Source organism: Paramacrobiotus metropolitanus, unplaced genomic scaffold (genome assembly GCF_019649055.1).
Source record: "Paramacrobiotus metropolitanus isolate TYO unplaced genomic scaffold, Prichtersi_v1.0 Parri_scaffold0000119, whole genome shotgun sequence".
Classification (NCBI taxonomy): domain Eukaryota; kingdom Metazoa; phylum Tardigrada; class Eutardigrada; order Parachela; family Macrobiotidae; genus Paramacrobiotus; species Paramacrobiotus metropolitanus.
Genome location: NW_026570339.1, coordinates 198,625 through 215,087, shown reverse-complemented (window position 1 = coordinate 215,087; position 16,463 = coordinate 198,625). Strand labels below are relative to the sequence as shown.

The 16,463-nt window shown below is 54.2% G+C and overlaps 3 protein-coding genes across 3 annotated transcripts; all 3 read left to right on the top strand.

The window, feature by feature from the left end:
- Positions 1 to 171: 171 nt before the first annotated feature.
- Positions 172 to 8,415, top strand: LOC129598334 (MAP kinase-activating death domain protein-like). The gene is given in 28 exon segments (XM_055496189.1): positions 172 to 925; positions 987 to 1,214; positions 1,459 to 1,629; positions 1,710 to 1,854; positions 1,929 to 2,090; positions 2,155 to 2,400; positions 2,456 to 2,562; positions 2,564 to 2,852; positions 2,964 to 3,192; positions 3,373 to 3,483; positions 3,545 to 3,852; positions 3,912 to 4,139; positions 4,392 to 4,617; positions 4,676 to 5,049; positions 5,114 to 5,335; positions 5,420 to 5,801; positions 5,880 to 5,912; positions 5,981 to 6,111; positions 6,189 to 6,377; positions 6,446 to 6,774; positions 6,828 to 7,044; positions 7,105 to 7,212; positions 7,268 to 7,438; positions 7,485 to 7,641; positions 7,695 to 7,801; positions 7,899 to 7,971; positions 8,028 to 8,074; positions 8,148 to 8,415. Coding segments are annotated over 28 exon segments (5,259 nt in total). The 5' UTR covers positions 172 to 797; the 3' UTR covers positions 8,289 to 8,415.
- On the top strand, positions 8,398 to 10,036 carry LOC129598333 (uncharacterized). Its single transcript, XM_055496188.1, has one exon. The coding sequence runs from the start codon at positions 8,541 to 8,543 to the stop codon at positions 9,066 to 9,068; it is 528 nt and encodes a 175-aa protein (XP_055352163.1). The 5' UTR covers positions 8,398 to 8,540; the 3' UTR covers positions 9,069 to 10,036.
- Positions 10,037 to 11,638: 1,602 nt separating this feature from the next.
- On the top strand, positions 11,639 to 16,216 carry LOC129598289 (paired box protein Pax-1-like). The gene is made up of 3 exons (XM_055496112.1): positions 11,639 to 12,145; positions 15,045 to 15,518; positions 15,576 to 16,216. Exons 1-3 carry the CDS (start codon positions 12,142 to 12,144, stop codon positions 16,049 to 16,051), a joined length of 954 nt encoding a protein of 317 aa, XP_055352087.1. The 5' UTR covers positions 11,639 to 12,141; the 3' UTR covers positions 16,052 to 16,216.
- The last annotated feature ends 247 nt before the right edge of the window (positions 16,217 to 16,463 follow it).

The window sequence follows — 16,463 nt, the reverse complement described above, 5'->3', positions numbered from 1 at the left end:
AGCCATTTACTGCGCCGTGGAAATGGAATCGGTCAACAATGGAATTGTCAGCAGCAGCCAATGGGCATTTCGCTGTGCCTCTGCCTGGCGCCCTGGCCTACTGCGGGTACAATACAAAATAACAGGGGATTTATTGGCGTGTTCATGTCGCAATGCATTTCCATTTGGCAGCGGCGTGTTGACGTTTATTTTGGCTGTTATCTGAATATCGATTCCCGTTGACGCGCTGCATGACTGCATCCATCTATCGCAAGACAAGAGCGTGTGCATCGATTTTCCAGCGAGTACTTGACTAGTGGGCGCAGTGTTTTCTTGCCGAGAGTACAGATAGAGTAGACTCTGTGTGTCAGTGTTCTGCGGCCGGGAATAGCTGAAGGAAGAGGGAATCCGGGATGACAGATGCCCGCGATGCAGATCCGGATGGGATTAATGCGTCGTCCACGCAGCGTATTCAGTGCCTGACACGCAGGCAGCCAGCGACAAAAGCCCTTCCTTTATTGATGAATCATGAGCAGGCAGGAATAGTTCTGCGCGCTCTCTCCTCTCATTCTCATCCGCAAAGTTAGTTGTAGCGCCCGCAGCTGAACACCAGCGTCAGCCTTTTTATTGCCGCTCTACTTCCGCGTTCCCTTTACGCTTTCCCTGCTGTATCTTGAACTGGTTGGCCCAATCCGGGCAATCCCGCCAAATCTGTTTCCCCTGTTTGACTGAGTACGGAGCTAATTGAAGGAGCTCTAATCTGAAGATGAATCGGTGAAGACGGTATTGAGCCGTGATATCTGTCTGTCAATCTCTCGATGGAGCAGAAGAAGGACGCGCTGTGTCCGCGCCTGCTGGACTACGTCGTCATCGCGGGCAACCGGGCCTGCAGCGCGGCGGCGGCGCACTTCCAGCCCAACATCACGCGGCCGCTGCTGCTGCGCCGGTGAGGAGCGACATGACACTGTCATGGCGCTGATCTGTAATCTAATGATGCTCGTTTGAAGGTATCCCGTGGAGGACCACCGCGACTTCCCGCTGCCCTTCGAGATCGGCTACTTCTGCCAGCCCGAGGGCAACGTCAGCTTCCGGCCCAAGCTGTCGCGCGACGTCCGCCGCACGGGCTCCTTCACCTTCACGCTGGTGGAGAAGGACTCGGCCAAGATCCGCTACGGCGTCTGCTTCAACTTCTACCGGCCCCTCACCACCAAGCAACCGCCCCGCCGCCGACCCAGGTATTTACACTTAATTTACCTACCCATCCTGCTTTAATTCCCAATCAGTTTATTTCTATTTATTTGCATTAAAATTTAATGGAATTCTTGTTTAATCGAATTAAAAGAAAATCTACAATGATTAAAATAATTAGAAAATTAAATTAGCTAAAAAAAGTGAATTTTAAATAAAATAATTGAAAATAAATTCAATAAATCGACGACCGATGAAAACTGACGCTGTGTGAATGAATGGCTTTGGCAGTCTGCTGGACGCGGAGCAGCGCGTGCAGCCGTCGCCGGGGTCGCTGTTCACGCTGACCTCGCTGTGCATCCTGAGCCACCACGCCTTCCTGGCCACCTTCCGCCAGTGCCTGGCCGTGCTGCACACGCTGATCGACGCCTGTGATTTCCGCGCCGCCCCCACCGGCTACCGGTATTTGAATTAAAACGATCTACAGTTGATTAATATTAGATAATAAGAGCTACATTTTAACATTGCGGCGTTATGTGCAGGGGCCAGGTGTGGGAGCTGCTGGCCGGCAACGTCACCTCGGAGCAGGTGGACGTGTCGGTGCTGCGCGAGATCCACGAGATCGAGACGTGGATCGTGCGCTTCCTCTGCGCGCCCGTGCCGGTGCCCGGACGCACGCGCCTGGAGGTACGTCTAATGATGACTGTCTGCCACGTCATACTTGTCCCGGTCAGGTCTCAGGTGTTGTTGACTTGGTCTAGGTGGAGCTGCTGCCGCTGCAGACGGCCCAGTCCATCGTCCACTTCGCCTTCCCCGACCGCACCCGCTTTCCCCTCGTCGACTTCCCGCTGCACCTGCCCTTCGAGCTGCTGGGCGTCGACAACGGCCTCAAAGTGCTGACCTGCATCCTCCTGGAAAACAAGGTGATTGAACGTGCGTCTTGCTGTAAATGGTCGCCCAGCTTAAGATGCGCATGGATTCGAACAGGTGCTGCTGCGCTCCAAGGACGTCAACGCCGTGTCCATGTCGGTGATGGCCTTCGTGGCCATGCTGTACCCCCTCGAGTACATGTTCCCCGTCATCCCGCTCCTGCCCGCCTGCATGCCCAACGCCGAGCAGCTCCTCCTGGCCCCGACGCCCTTCATCATCGGCATCCCGGAGAGCTTCCTCGTCATCAAGGGCGACATGGCGCTCCCGGAGGACGTCTGGCTGGTCGACCTCGACGCCAGCCGGGTACGTCCTCGGTCCTTTGTCAAAACATCACCGCTGCAGGGTTATGCTTTCGCAGATATATCCCCCCAACGGAGGGGCCGCGGCCGACGATCTCCCGCCGTTGCCGGGCGGCGAAGCCGGCACTCTGCGCACCCACATCGAACAGGTACGCTTTCGTGTTTATTTCTTCTTCCGGCTCTCGGTTAAACACGGACATCCCCGGTCAGGCCATGCACACGGTGAACACAGAGCCCAGCGCCAACGCGGCGGACACGGACGGCGCGGCGGTGGACGTGGCGACGCGCGTGGCCGTCGTGCAGTTCCTCAACTCGCCCAACGTCCTCGGCAACCTCACCGAGCACATCCGCACGCTGCGCCTCTACCCGCGCCCCGTCATCGCCTTCCAGGTCTACAGTTTCCTGCGCTCGCGCCCGGCGCGCTCCCAGTTCGTCGACCGCTTCGCCAAGACGCAGGTCAGTGCTTTCCGCCGTGATGACCCTCGTTCCATCCTGACCTCCTGTTTTGTCTGACTTACTGTGACCTTTTCCATTCAAATCAATTTGACTTTTTGCCGGACTGAACAGGCAGTAGAGTTCTTCGCGGAGTGGTCGCTGAGTCCGACGAACGTGGCGTTCCTGCGCGTGCAGACGGGCATCGCCGAGCCGGCGACGCTGGGCGACAAGCTCAAGTGGTTCGCCGACGAACTGCAGCCGGTCTACTTCCAGGTCTTCGACCCGCACTCCACGCTGAACCACGCCATCGCGCGCTCCCTGTCGGCCGACGACTACTCATACTTCAATCAAATCTCTTGTGGTAAGTACTTCCTGGTTATTCAACTAACAATAAACTAAAAATTTTAAAAGCTAATCAAAATAAAAATTAATAAAGCTATAATTACTATGTATGTATGTATAACTTTTTTAAAATTGTATAATTTTATCTACATATATTCTTATAAGCAATTTAAATAAGTAAATGAATGACTGGTAATAGATGTGCCGGATCTGGATCGTTTCTCCGACGAGGACTCGGTGGACCGGCAGCCGCTGCAGCACACGTACAGCAGCCTGGACTACGCCCGCGCCGACTTCCAAGACTCGCAGGGTGCCTTGTCCACGCCTTCGCTATCTCACTGTCTATGTATAATCGCTGGATCAATTTGCAGATGTGGAGCGGCTGACGTACCACATGATCAGCCGCGACCTGGAGAGCCAGCTGAAAAGCTACTACCAGCCGCCGCAGCAGCTGCACCTGCCCAGCGGCGGCGCGCCGGAGACGGCGCTGAGCCACAGCAGCTCGGCGCAGTCGCTCAACGACATGAACAGCGACGACGGGCTGTCCAGCAGCGGCGCCTCCTCGCCGGGTATGGGCGGCGGTCGGCATTCCGCCCAGGAGGTCATCTCCCCGCCGGAGTCGCTGCCCGCAGCGGATGTTGCCGCTCAGAAGATCCGCCCGCGTCTGGAGAGCCTCAAGGTCACCGGGTGTGATTTGCTTTGGTCGGGGATGGTTGGGTGATAAAAACGTGTATGTAGGTGGCGGAGAGCGAGCGGTTCCGCGGCGCGGAGGGTCCGCTGAGCGGGCCGCCGCTGTCGGCCAGCGCCAAGCCTTCGTTGATGAACTTCCGCTTCGGCTCCTCCGGCAGCACCGCCGACCTCTTCGACAAAATCAACCCCGAGCAGGTGGCCAAGTTCCAGCAGTCCGTCACCGAGTTCGCCGACAAGGGCAAGCAGAACTTCCAGAAGGCCGCCTCGCTCTTCAAGGTAACACTTCGTGACATAATAATCATAGTCTCTACAGGAATTATTTGAAGCGCTTAAGCTTGTTTAATATTGCACAATGCAGCGATTTCGCTCTCTACTAGCGTAATGTCGTGCGCGAATGTAGTAGAGTGGCCACTTCATAGCAAAACCGGATTAACCTTTAGAATAACGCCCATTGCTGCTAACGGAGCGACTGTAGTAATTTGGTGATATTTTTCTCGCAGCAGCCAATTTTTACTGTGTTTTGAACAGAGTCTGAGCACGAAGGACAACGGCATGGAGGGCATCCCGTCGTCCCTGCCGCTGAAGATCTCCATCACGGGCATGGGCACCTCCACGGAGACGGCGGGCACGGGCAGTCCGCCGCCGGCCAACGCCAACTTCGTCACGGACCTGGCCAGCAAGCTGCGGCAGGTGGGCAAGGAGCTGGAGCTGGCCAAGCACAGCAAGCCGCAGCCGTTCGGGCCCTTTCCCACCGGTACAGTTACCTGAGAATCAGCCCTCTCTTTTCATATACACATGTTGTTAATCAACAGGCCGGCTGAATCCGCTGGAGCGCAACAACTTGATCCGCCACGACAGCACCTCGGCGCCCTCGCCGCCCCTCCCGCGCCGCCCCATCCACATCCTCAACGGCGACGCGCCGGCCGAGAAGAACCGCGCCAAGCCGCCGGCGGTCAGCAGTGCGCCCGCCCCCGCGTCGGCGGCCAACAACCAGCTGAACGCGGACAACCAGAACTTCCTGAAGGAGGTGGTGGACAGCGTGATCGCCGGCGAGGCCATCAGCTGGCTGAAGTTGGGCCGGCTGAAGAAGCTGCTGGAGGACGAGAGCTACCGCAACTTTGCGCTGGCCCGCCTCAACGAGAACAACAGCAAGCAGATGCCGGACGACCAGTACATTGAGGACGTGGTCAGTTCCCGTTGCTTCCTTAACCCTCGTCGTTTTCGTTTCTTATGTTGTGGTTGACTTGCAGATGTTGTCGCGGGAGCAGTGGAAGGGCTATCTGAAGCTGCTGCAGCTCAGCGTCGCCGGTCTGGAGAAGACCTTCCAGAGCTGGGGTCTCGGCGGAATGGGCAGCGCGTCGCAGCTGTTTGAAATCGCCTACACGCACTACTGCGATTCGGCCAAGCCGGTGCCCGCCCCCGGACAGGCCGCCGGGTCCGCCTCGGCAAACTTCATGCAGCTCTTTCAACGGGTCAGTTCATAGGCCTTCGTCCAAAATAAAGAAAAATCAGTTTTTAAGTGAATATTGTACTAATAAGTTGCAATTTCTTTGCAGCCGGTGTCGGCATCGGCCACCTCCTCCCCGACCCCGACCGCCCGCCTGGGCGTCCACGAAGTGCCCTCCAGCGGACGCCTCCGCGCCTCGGACAGCGGCTCGACCTTCGCCGGCCTGAACACGGACCAGCTGGCGCTGGGCTTCCGCTCGGTGATGCACAGCGCGGTCAAGTCCTTCACCAACAACCCCACCTCCATCCTCATCAGCCACCACGACGAGCCGCCCACCCCACCGACGCTCCGACCGGCGGCGGCGGGTGGCGGCATCCCCCACAGTCCCCGCAGTTCCCCGACACCGCCTGGCGGCGACCTGCCCAGTCCGCTGGTGTCCCCGCGGGACATCCCAGAGTCCCCGCCCAGTTCGCCGGACACCGAGGGTCCAGGTGAGAGCGCGGCGTCCCCTCCGCCCGTTTCTTGCACTCCCTCTGATTTGTCCCCTGGTCACGCACTTTCTCCTGCAGATTCCCCTTCCCTCTCCCGCCGGAGTAGCCAGTGTAGGCTTTCCCGCTCCCGTTCATCCCTAAATGAATTTCCCGTCCAAAATGTCGTTTTATATTTGCAGCGGCCGATGGACCGTCGGCGTCCATGCTGCAGAAATCCTACGAGCGCGATCGGCTGTCGCTGACGGGGACGAACGCCGGGAATGGCGGCGGCGATGAGCAGCGGATGGGGATGATGTACCTGGACCCGGAAGTATGTCGCCTGATTTACCTTGCGTCAAGGAAAAGATATAAAAAACTATATAAAATTAATACGAAATTTAATTGCAGCGCTCGCCGTTCGCGTCGCCGAACAGCAGCCGGCGCAGCAGTCGCAGCACGGACGACGGGCACAGCTACACGGGCGGCGCCAGTCCGGGTTCGAGTCGCACGCGCAAACTGATCAGCCACCAGTCGATCACGTCGCAGAGCGCCGCCGTGACGCCGACGTTCAACGCGCACCGCAGCGTCCTCGACGATGTAGGCGACCGCCCTTCTCGCTGTCTACATGACACATTATTATATGATTGTGGTTTGTATTTATACAGAGCAGCGTGTCGGTGGCCGAGCTGGGAAACCTGAGCCGGAAGAGCAGTCTGAGCTCGGAGTTCCGCTACCGGCACGGCCACCTGCACCTGGTGTCCTCCTCGTCGGCCAGCAACCTGGCGGCGGCCGCCGGCGGCGAGCAGTGGGAGCTCGATTCGGTCAGTGTGCCGCCCACCGCGCACCGCAGCTACCTCTTTGAAGGGTTGTTAGGGAAAAGCCGCTCCAAGATCCTGGACCAGGCGCAGTTCTGGGACGACGCCTTCATCGACGCCGTGGCCATGGAGCGCGACCTCATCGGCATGGACCAGGGCACGTCCGAGCTGCTGGAGCGGTAGGTGGCGTTGCGGCTTACCTGGATTATCGTTAATTGAATGGAAATGACAGGTACCGGCACCTGACGGACGTGGACCGCAAGCGCATGGAGCACGACGAGGACCGGCTGCTGACGACGATGCTGTACAACTTCACGGCCTTCATGGTGGCCGTGCAGGTGCGCAAGCCGGAGCTGAGGAAGACCACGCGCCGCCTGTTAGGCAAATGCCACTTGGGCCTGGTCTACAGCCAGGAAATCCACAAACTCCTCGATCAGCTCGACGTCCTGGTAAGCGCCGTACTGCTACTATCTCACTGAACGTTGAGTTAAAATGTGTAATAACTGCAGAGCGGCAACGAGATCGACTTGAAGCCGCCGATCAGCCGGCAGTCGCGCAAGCAGTCCTTTACGGTGCACGCCGGCACCGACGGCTCCGGCGACATGTCCTTCATGGAGGCAAGCGTCTCCCTTTCCCAATTACCACAACAACCTGTTAACAAGGTTTCTGCAGGTGCGCGACAACGGCCTGGTGGTGCGGAGCGTCAACGGCGTGACGCTGGAGCGCATCTACTACAGCGCCCTCATCAACATGACCTACTCGCCCAAGACGCGTGTCCTGTGTCTCTGGCACCGCCAGGAGAAGCGCCGCGAGCGGGACCGGCGCGGGTCTAACCTGAGCCTGGCCAGCAGCAACGCCAGCGGGGCCTCCTATAGCCACCACCACGCAGGGGGCGCCCCCCTCCACGGTGGGCGGGGGCGGCGCGGCGGGGACGGCCAGCAGCACCAAGCTGAACCAGTACTACTGCAAGAAGAGCAAGGAGCTCTACCACTGCATCAAGGAGTCCATGGAGCGGGCGGCCGCGCGAGGGAAGGCGCCCGTCGCCGGTCAGTCGACGGTTTAGCGTGGTTGAGCATGTTGGTGACCTTTCCCCTGGTAGGTCCCGACGTGGGCGGCGACTTCCCGATCCAGGACATGAAGAGTGGAGAAGGCGGGCTGCTGCAGGTGACGATGGACGGCGTGGGCCTGCTGTTCGCCGACAGCAAGGTACAGGTACAGAGAAGACGCCTCCCGCTGCACCCCTTAACCAACTATCCCCGCGACATGTTCAATTAAACAGATCACTGCCTCTGTCTACTTGCAGTACTTTATGCCGCTGGGCCACATCCGCAAGTGCTTCACGCAGAAGGGCGGCATCTTCGTCATGGAGGAGTACAGTACGTGCTTCTGCTCTTCCACACCTTTAGCCTTCTTTCAGCGTGTTTTCTTACAGACCCGGACACGCAGCAGGTCATCCAGCGCAAGTACAAGTCGCTCATGGTCAGTAGCATCATGTCTTAACTAATCATTTTTGAATACTGAATCCTATCATCGGATGGATTGTAATTTGTAGGCGGACCAGATCTGCTACTCGGTGCTGTGCCTCTTCTCCTACATCGCCGCCGGCCGCGACTCCAACGCCGGCGCCAACATCGCCGCGCAGCCGGCCCCCGCGGGCGGCAGCGGCAGCACCAACAGCAAGGCCTCCAGCTGATGGACGATAGCTGTGCTGGTGTCCTTGTCGTGCTTATGTGCCGCTTCAATGCTGATCAAACCGGTGCCCAGCTCTGGTGCGCAAAAGCTAATACTGTATCCGTGGCTGCACTGTTTGTTGCTGCAAGCAAAGCATTCCCGTCGAATTCGGCGTTTGGTTGCATTGATGTTCTGAGCTGTGAGTCGCGTTGCGTCGAGTGTGTCTTGGCCCTGGTTTGCATTATTATATTATGTGGCTATTGTGGAGGAGAGAATGGAGCGAATGGACGTTATACAAGCGTCGCTATTAAATGTCACTGCTTTGCGTAAGGCGCATTCAGGCCATTCAGCGCCAGTCAGCCGTCCGCTCAACAGCGGCATTCACCGTCATTCGACTGCATCCACTTGTCTGATCAGATTGCCGTTTGCCGCGCGCATCCTTTGTCGCCCTCGGCGCATCACTCCACTGCAGCCACGACACTCCGTCAGCGTTTTTTTCAGCAAACACTCCGCGCCCGCACCGACCGCCAAACAGCGGCCGGTTTGCGTTGTTTGTGTTGTGTTGCACACACAGCATACAACGCCGGCCAATCGTGACGGGCATTTACACAGTGTCGTCCAGCCGACCAGAACCGCACCGCCGCCCCCGACCGGACCCGCGAGGGCGAGCAAACAGCCCGGAATAGCCGCCATCATAGTGACGATCTGTCCGTCAGCCAGCGCAAAACAATCGCCGAATGAACTTGATCTTTTTGCAAATTGGCCAAAGTGGCGATGGCTGTTGTGTCGGGCGGTAAAGTGATCCCGCAGAATGTCCCGTTCACAATCGCGCTGCTCGTCCTCAGTCCTCAGCGAGCATTTTCTTGAGCAGCGCTAGTGCACTGCGTGCTTAACATTCCGTGGCGCATCAAGTGATTTAAACAGTCGACACATTTCTTGTTGACACACTACAAAGTCAACGCAAAATCCAGCCAGCTCTCAGCTGTCTGCAGCCAGCAACTGCAAGCCTAAGCTCAAATATATACACTGCATACTTTTACAATTCCCCATAATCACTGTCTGCAGCTTCCAATTCGGCTGATGTTTCCTTTCGAATTTAGAAATGTTTGCGCATTCCCCTGAAACACAAAATCAGGGCATCTATTTGCACAGGAAGCCGGGGAATTTTCGCAAAGGTCACGGCGCTTTTCACTCACAGTTCGCAATGACAATTCGTTGTAGCGAGTTGCAGCGTGTGTGTTGTTGCGTTGTGGCAATGAAAAAGCTGGAAATGGAGCAGTCGCCGTCCATTGTGGCGGTTTGAATGGGATGGAGACGGTGTTTGCGGCCGGTGCGGTGAGACGCGTGGGATTGGGTTACCGGTGCGGCCGTAATTTCTAAGTGCCGTTGCACCGCATCTTCGTCTGTACAGTGACGAGGAATACGGCAGGTACAAGTATCCCCGGCTGCCGTCAAAGTCTGCAGCGACCAGTTCAACTGGTCGCCGAATGGACGGGACACGTTAGACACGTAGCCGCCACTTGATCCACTTACACCGCCACTTTCCCCACCTCAACATTGGCCACTATCTCTCCGGCTTCACTCACGCCGCACCGCTCCCCTCCGTCAAAACTGTACACGGCGTACAAGCACTTTGCCGCTGAATCATCGCTAGCTTCCTTTTGTCCACCAGACCGGCTCCATTAATCCCCAACAAACATCACATTGAAACATTACAAATACTCCCGTGTACAACTGCCGGACAAATTATTACACATAATTACTTGAGAAAATGACAGAAATTCTTATAATAAAATAAACAATAATGCGTATGTAATAAATAACGCGAGACATTGTAGAGTGTTTTTATAGCCAAATCATTACTTGTTTCGTCATTAAATCGTTTTGATGAAATTAGCCGATAAGATGATGGGTTGAGCCGGGAATATTGATTTCACTTGTGTCAGCCAGTCTGGCTCTGCTATTGCCTGTGCTGCGGCGGAGGTATTTACGCTTGGAAAATCAAATTGACATTGCTCGAAATGTATCGGATTCTAATGAGCAGGCAACCCGATCCGGGCTCAGTTGGCTCGGCCGCCGCATTAAGTGCTGTTGCTTCAGTGTGACTGCTGACCGGCCGGCAACAGCGCTGGTCTGCCTGTATCGCTTATTCAGCCGGCGCTGGTATGTACTATGTACGCTCATACGATGGTATCTTGTTGGTTTGAGTTTAAATTGTGCGACACAATTAAAATCTTGGCCCGTTTTCCGTATCAGATGATGCGGCTAATGATCCGCTTCCCATCCTGCTCTTCGCATGCCCCGCATTTTTCCTGCAGCGCGGCCTCTTTGAGCCGGCCGATGGGCATCGGGCTCTCACTGTCGCTTTAACCATTTTATATAATATAAGAAAATCAGATCGCTGCTTAAATAACGCCGCTGCCATTCATCAAACCGGCAACATTTCATTCTACACTGCGCTGTCGTGTCACACTTCCGCTCCTAACGGCGCCGTTAGGGGGAAGTGTCTCTGTACATTCTGTAATTGGCAACTAATTGGCCGGCGCGGAAAACAAAATAAATGGCGCAACGGCGAATTAGCGTTTAGCGGGATGATATTAACTGTAAGTATTGCGTGGATGGATACGCAAGAGCAGTTGGAACATGCGTAAAGCCGCTCATTAACATTACATACAGACACGCCTCGTTGGCTGGCTATCGCGCAGCACTAATCTCCGCAAAACACTGTACAGACGCGCGCGCTACAAAAAACCCGCGATCACATTGCCGCAGCTCGGATCGGATTCGGACGCCGCTAGTTGTTGCGTGTTATAGAGATCGACGCTGGCCAAGTTATGGAAAAATATGTGCTTAACGCGCTGATGCGCATCAATTCCCATACATACTTTCACTTTCAGGTACATTCTGCAGCGTGTATGCATTACCGTGTTATTCAACGGAGGAATACTAGTCAAAGATGTGTAGCAGTGGCAGCCGGTCGCATTGTTGTTGGCTTTTAAGTTAGTCAAGCGATGGCCAGAGTAAACAAAACAGATTCTAAGCCGATTACCTGCCAAATCGCTAATCTCCCGGCTGGACCACACTCGTACCTGCGCTATATGGCGGTCATCACCGCATTACACAGCGCAGACAGAGCGCTTCCATTCACAGCGCGCTGCCTCTGTCTGCGCCCTTCTACAGCATATCCGCTGTGCGTCTGTCTGCGCGGTGGCCCAGTGTCACACAGCATACGCTGGCTGACAGCTGACGCCGGCCAATGGAGATGGATGTTACACGGCGATGGGCGTGGGCTGCTTGCTCAGAGTGTGCTAACTGTTGACTGTTAACGGAATGGAGTAGCGTCTTGACTAATGCGGAAAGTGGATGGACAGCCGCGTTGTGCAGTTAAGAAAGTCAAGTAAAGCAGCAGCCGTTTGTTTCTACACTGCTCCGCAATCGGTGCCGCCGTTTCGATTACTCTTGTATCTGCATATTACTAGACAAATAATTAATCGAGGGCCACGACAGACTGCAGAGGCCCCGGTAAAGTGCAGCAGCAGCGGCAACACTCGAAAAATTATCCATTCTCAAGCCGCGCACAGTCGGCTCGCTGTTTTATCTCGGAAGACGGCTGCTTGAGCATTCCAACGTTAACATTAACATTAACGCTGTCCAATGGAGCCCATTCATTCCCGTCATCCGCAGTTGCAATTGTCTGTACCGGCCCGCGGCTAATTAACGCATCGATCATGTCCAACAGGATGGCTACTTTGTCGCACTCAGCGGCCTAATTGTGCCCTTTTACATGGAGCGACAATTAGTTTATTGACGGTTTCTGTAATCATTTATTTTCATTCACCTGTGTCCTTGATTTACCGCTTATTACTGGATTGTAAATGGGTAAGTAAAGCATTGTAGAAATCGACGCATATAAGGATAACTTGTTGCTTCGTTATGTTAAGCATAATTATTTCACGGCATGATCAGCGTGCCGATATATTGCATAAAATAAAGCGCACGGAAGAATTATACACTAATTTGAAATGTGGTTGCAATTAGCGTCTACGACGGCGAAATCATAGATGTACTAATTGCGCATAACTGCTTGCACATTAGCCTAGTGACAAGTGACGCATGCGGGCGTCGTTAACGTTATAACGCTTTTTGATCGCCGCGTTCAAACGTTGGCGCGTCTGTGAGTTAGTTGTGCGGGTGAAACAAATCGCTGGCTAATTCGCCCGATGTGTTTTTGTGTCGAGGCTATTCTTGGCCGGTCTAAATTTACCATCAACTCGCGGCGCAGCAGCGGCGTGCGCCGACGGTGGTGACCTTTGGTTTCTGCGGAAGCCGAAATTAATTGCGAGGGATTTGCGGTGGTGTTATGGTTATCAGTGGAACGACACTGCATTAACATTGGTTGAGGAAGCGGAAGGACGTTAACGTGCGGTAGCGGTGTGTTCGGACTGTGTTGCAGGCAGCGAAGCGTAGAGCGAAGATGGTTGCCTTGTCACAGCCCAACGCTATTTGCCCAACTAGCTGTGCAATTATGCTAATCAAGTATCTCTGCGCGCATGTCCCTGTTCATGTGCAACCGATTTACCGAATATCTTATGCTACGTCCGCATAACACGATGCGCCGTGTGCAGCACAACATGTGCGCCAGCGTTTTGATGCCCATCGTTTTCACAGTACCTGTTCCGATCTGAGTAAACACTGCTGGCAGAAGCAGCAGTTGCCAGCCTGAGAAGGATAAATACTTAGTTGCTGATTTCCTAATGCGCCTTTGATCGCCCGCGCATTGCATTTATGTCGCTGAATGCGGCCGATTTGAGTGTAGCGCCAGTACAAGTACAGTACACCAGTTGCGTCGTAAAGACAACGGCCATCGTCGTTTTCACTCTACGCGCCAATAATCGATTAAGTAATTAGTTAATCACTGTTCTTGCTTTGAAATTGCACATCTCCTTCGCTAGAGTGCAGCGCAGATAAGTAATGGATTTTAATAATTGGTGAATTGTGCTGTAATCGGCATCTTCGCAATGATTAACGGTGCGAAAGGCCGAAAGCCATAACGCCAATGCGCCAATGCGACTGCATGTGTACCGGTTTCCTTGTCGATAGCCGATAGCAGTCAATTAATTAACCAGTAATTAAAGCACTGAGTTATCCTAAGAGATGGGATAAATGGGAACCGGATCGCTGCCGGGAAAACCGTGCAGCGTATCAAATGAACAATGTACCTGATTGTCAGTTATAATAAGTGCAGTAATAACCGTTAACCAGTAGGCACATGATACCGACTGCAGACTAATGCATACAGACGTATATGCGGTAGTATGCGAATGTAGCCGGCCGCGGTGATTTTCGCTTGTACAAAAAATGAGGAGATACCGCACATACAGTAGGTTGACAGTATTAGTGGGGACACAATGGCTAAAAATTACTGTAAGTCAGGCCAACATAAATCGGGATAGCTGCGAAACATGTGTCTCTGCTCTGTTTTAGCGATTTTTGGCCAGCTACATAAACCATGTATGCATACGGAACGAAACTGTGTATCTGTATATGCTGGCAGTCGCTCTTAATTTTCCGGCGAATTGCGCACTGTGTTGAGAAGAAGCCCGAAACTGAGCAGTCGGATGAGGAGACGTGCACGAACGCTCAACGCGACTGGGCAAGTTTCTACGCTTATTCCAGCAACTGAACAACTGCTCGCGCTGATTAATAATTATTATTCACAAAGCCTACAAACATACATGTTTAATGGCTGAGGCATATGAATACTTCTATGTGCTTGTGCCTGCGTAAAGGTAAACAACATAATAAATAAAAATAGCTACCCTAGTAGTACATTCAGGAAAGAAACGGCTGTCGAATCGATCCAAGCGAACTAAATTAAAAGAAGAGCCCATGAAGATCTTCATTGCTAGCCTAATATCTACGAGTAAATCTACATAATTATATGATTATAATAATCACGTAATTTTCTACTCGTACCATTTGTATAATATGCCGATGAATGGCTGACCGGAAGTACTGTTATACACAACATGGTTGCCGGTGTGCCGTGTCGGCCTTTCGGCCCGCGCGCAACAAGTCGATCATTCTGTGTGGATTATTTATCCGGGTATACTTCCTTTGGCATAATTAATACTGGTATAGAATATTATTTACGAATACTATTATTATTATTCACGACTCGGTACGCACTGCGCAGTTACATCCCATCGCCATCGGCCCGCTCTGTCTGTAAATTAAAGCGTATTGCTTTGCATGTATTGTATGTATCGCAGTTGAACTGTTATACATTCAGTGCGTCTCCAGCGGGTCATGATTATTGTTGTATTCAATTTCCAATCGCAATTAATCAATTTATTTTGCTTGTATGTGTATTTGCGGCCTTCGTAGTTAGTTTCCACTCACCATTCGCTTGTTGGCGGCACAATTGCATAATACTTAATATATATACTCGTGCACAGCTGATTATGAGCGCGTCTCTTACTGTATACAGACATGTACAAATACAGTACTAATATAAAATAATGGCATTTATACTTCATAAGAAAACGCGCCAACCTGTATATTACTGGTTTTCAGCCTTTTCAGGCCAGTGCAGGTCTGCAGGACCACGCTACCCTAGGTGTGCGCTTTCCTTGCTGTACAGATAGATATGGCGAGTACATACTATATATGGCGTAATTAGGCGCAATTACGCGCAATCCATTAACCATTGATTACTCAACTGCCATCCAGAGTTTATAGCATTCGCTATATAATTAACGTGTCGCTGACGCTGCAGACGCCAACTGCAACCAGTCCAACTTCGGCGAGGTCAACCAGCTGGGCGGCCTCTTCGTCAACGGGCGCCCGCTGCCCAGCAGCACGCGCCTGCGTATCATCGAGATGGCGCAGTTGGGCGTGCGGCCGTGCGACATCTCGCGGCAGCTGCGCGTCAGCCACGGCTGCGTCAGCAAGATCCTGGCGCGCTTCCACGAGACCGGCAGCATCATGCCCGGCGCCATCGGCGGCTCCAAGCCGCGCGTCACCACGCCCAAGGTCGTGCAGCACATCCGCGACCTCAAGCAGCGCGACCCCGGCATCTTCGCCTGGGAGATCCGCGACCGGCTCATCGCCGACGGGGTCTGCGACAAGTACACGGTGCCCTCCGTCAGCAGCATCAGCCGCATCCTCCGCAACAAGATCGGCAACACCCTCCCGCTCGGCCTGCCGCTGCAGCTCAACGCCGTCACCGCCAGCCAAAGCGCCGACGCCGGTGAGTCTCCGAGACGGTCTTTCTTAACTTCGCGGTGGTGACCTTTCCGTTTTGCAGGGTACGGGACCGCCGCCGCCGCCCGGCCGCGCCCCTCCGACCTCCCGCCCCTCCCCAGCGCCCCCGACGACTCCCTGTACAGCTCCCTGTACGCCTACTCGGCCGCGGCGGCCGCCGTGCAGGCCATGCACTACGGTCCCGTGGCGCCCGCCCGCAGCAGTCACTCGGGCTGGATGGGGGCCTCGCCGGCCTCCCTGATGCAGCAGTACACGCAGTCGACATTCCCCTACCATTCCGCGCCGCCACCGGAAGTGGCCAGCTGCAAGCCCACCTACAGCGCGCCGTCCGCCCCGGGCGGCGGTGGCGGTGGTCAGTTCATGTCCTTGCCGGCGGGCAAAGCTTTCACCGGCTACAACGGCTTCGCGCCGCCCCACGCCCACCCGGGCCACGCCCACTTCCACGCGCACCAACAGGTGCTGCAGGAGGACAACGTCAGTGGGACTGCCAAGACGGCGGGCCTCGACGCCCTCATGTGACCGTCACGTTGATTGCCTTAACTCTGTACACGACCCGGACCGGATGGATTAAGTAGAGGAACTGTATTTTTCTTGCATTGTTCCAGTGCGCATGCGATTGGTTATAATGGTGTAAAAAGCGATAGAGCGGCTCTGATGCCACTGCTGTATTATCCCACATTGATGTATTCCATGCGTCGACTTCACTAATGATTAATAAAATAATACAAGTACAATAATTATCGAGTACAGATACCGAAAACAGCGCAATGTTTTACATTACATGAGGTACGAGTAGGTATCTACTGCACAGGTACATCTGCAGAAGCAAAAGTGACCTCAACAAATTACATTAATTCTGCAGTTGATGGACTATGTTACGAAGTGGTACATTTTTAATATTATGTAACTTTTTATACGAGTACACATCTGA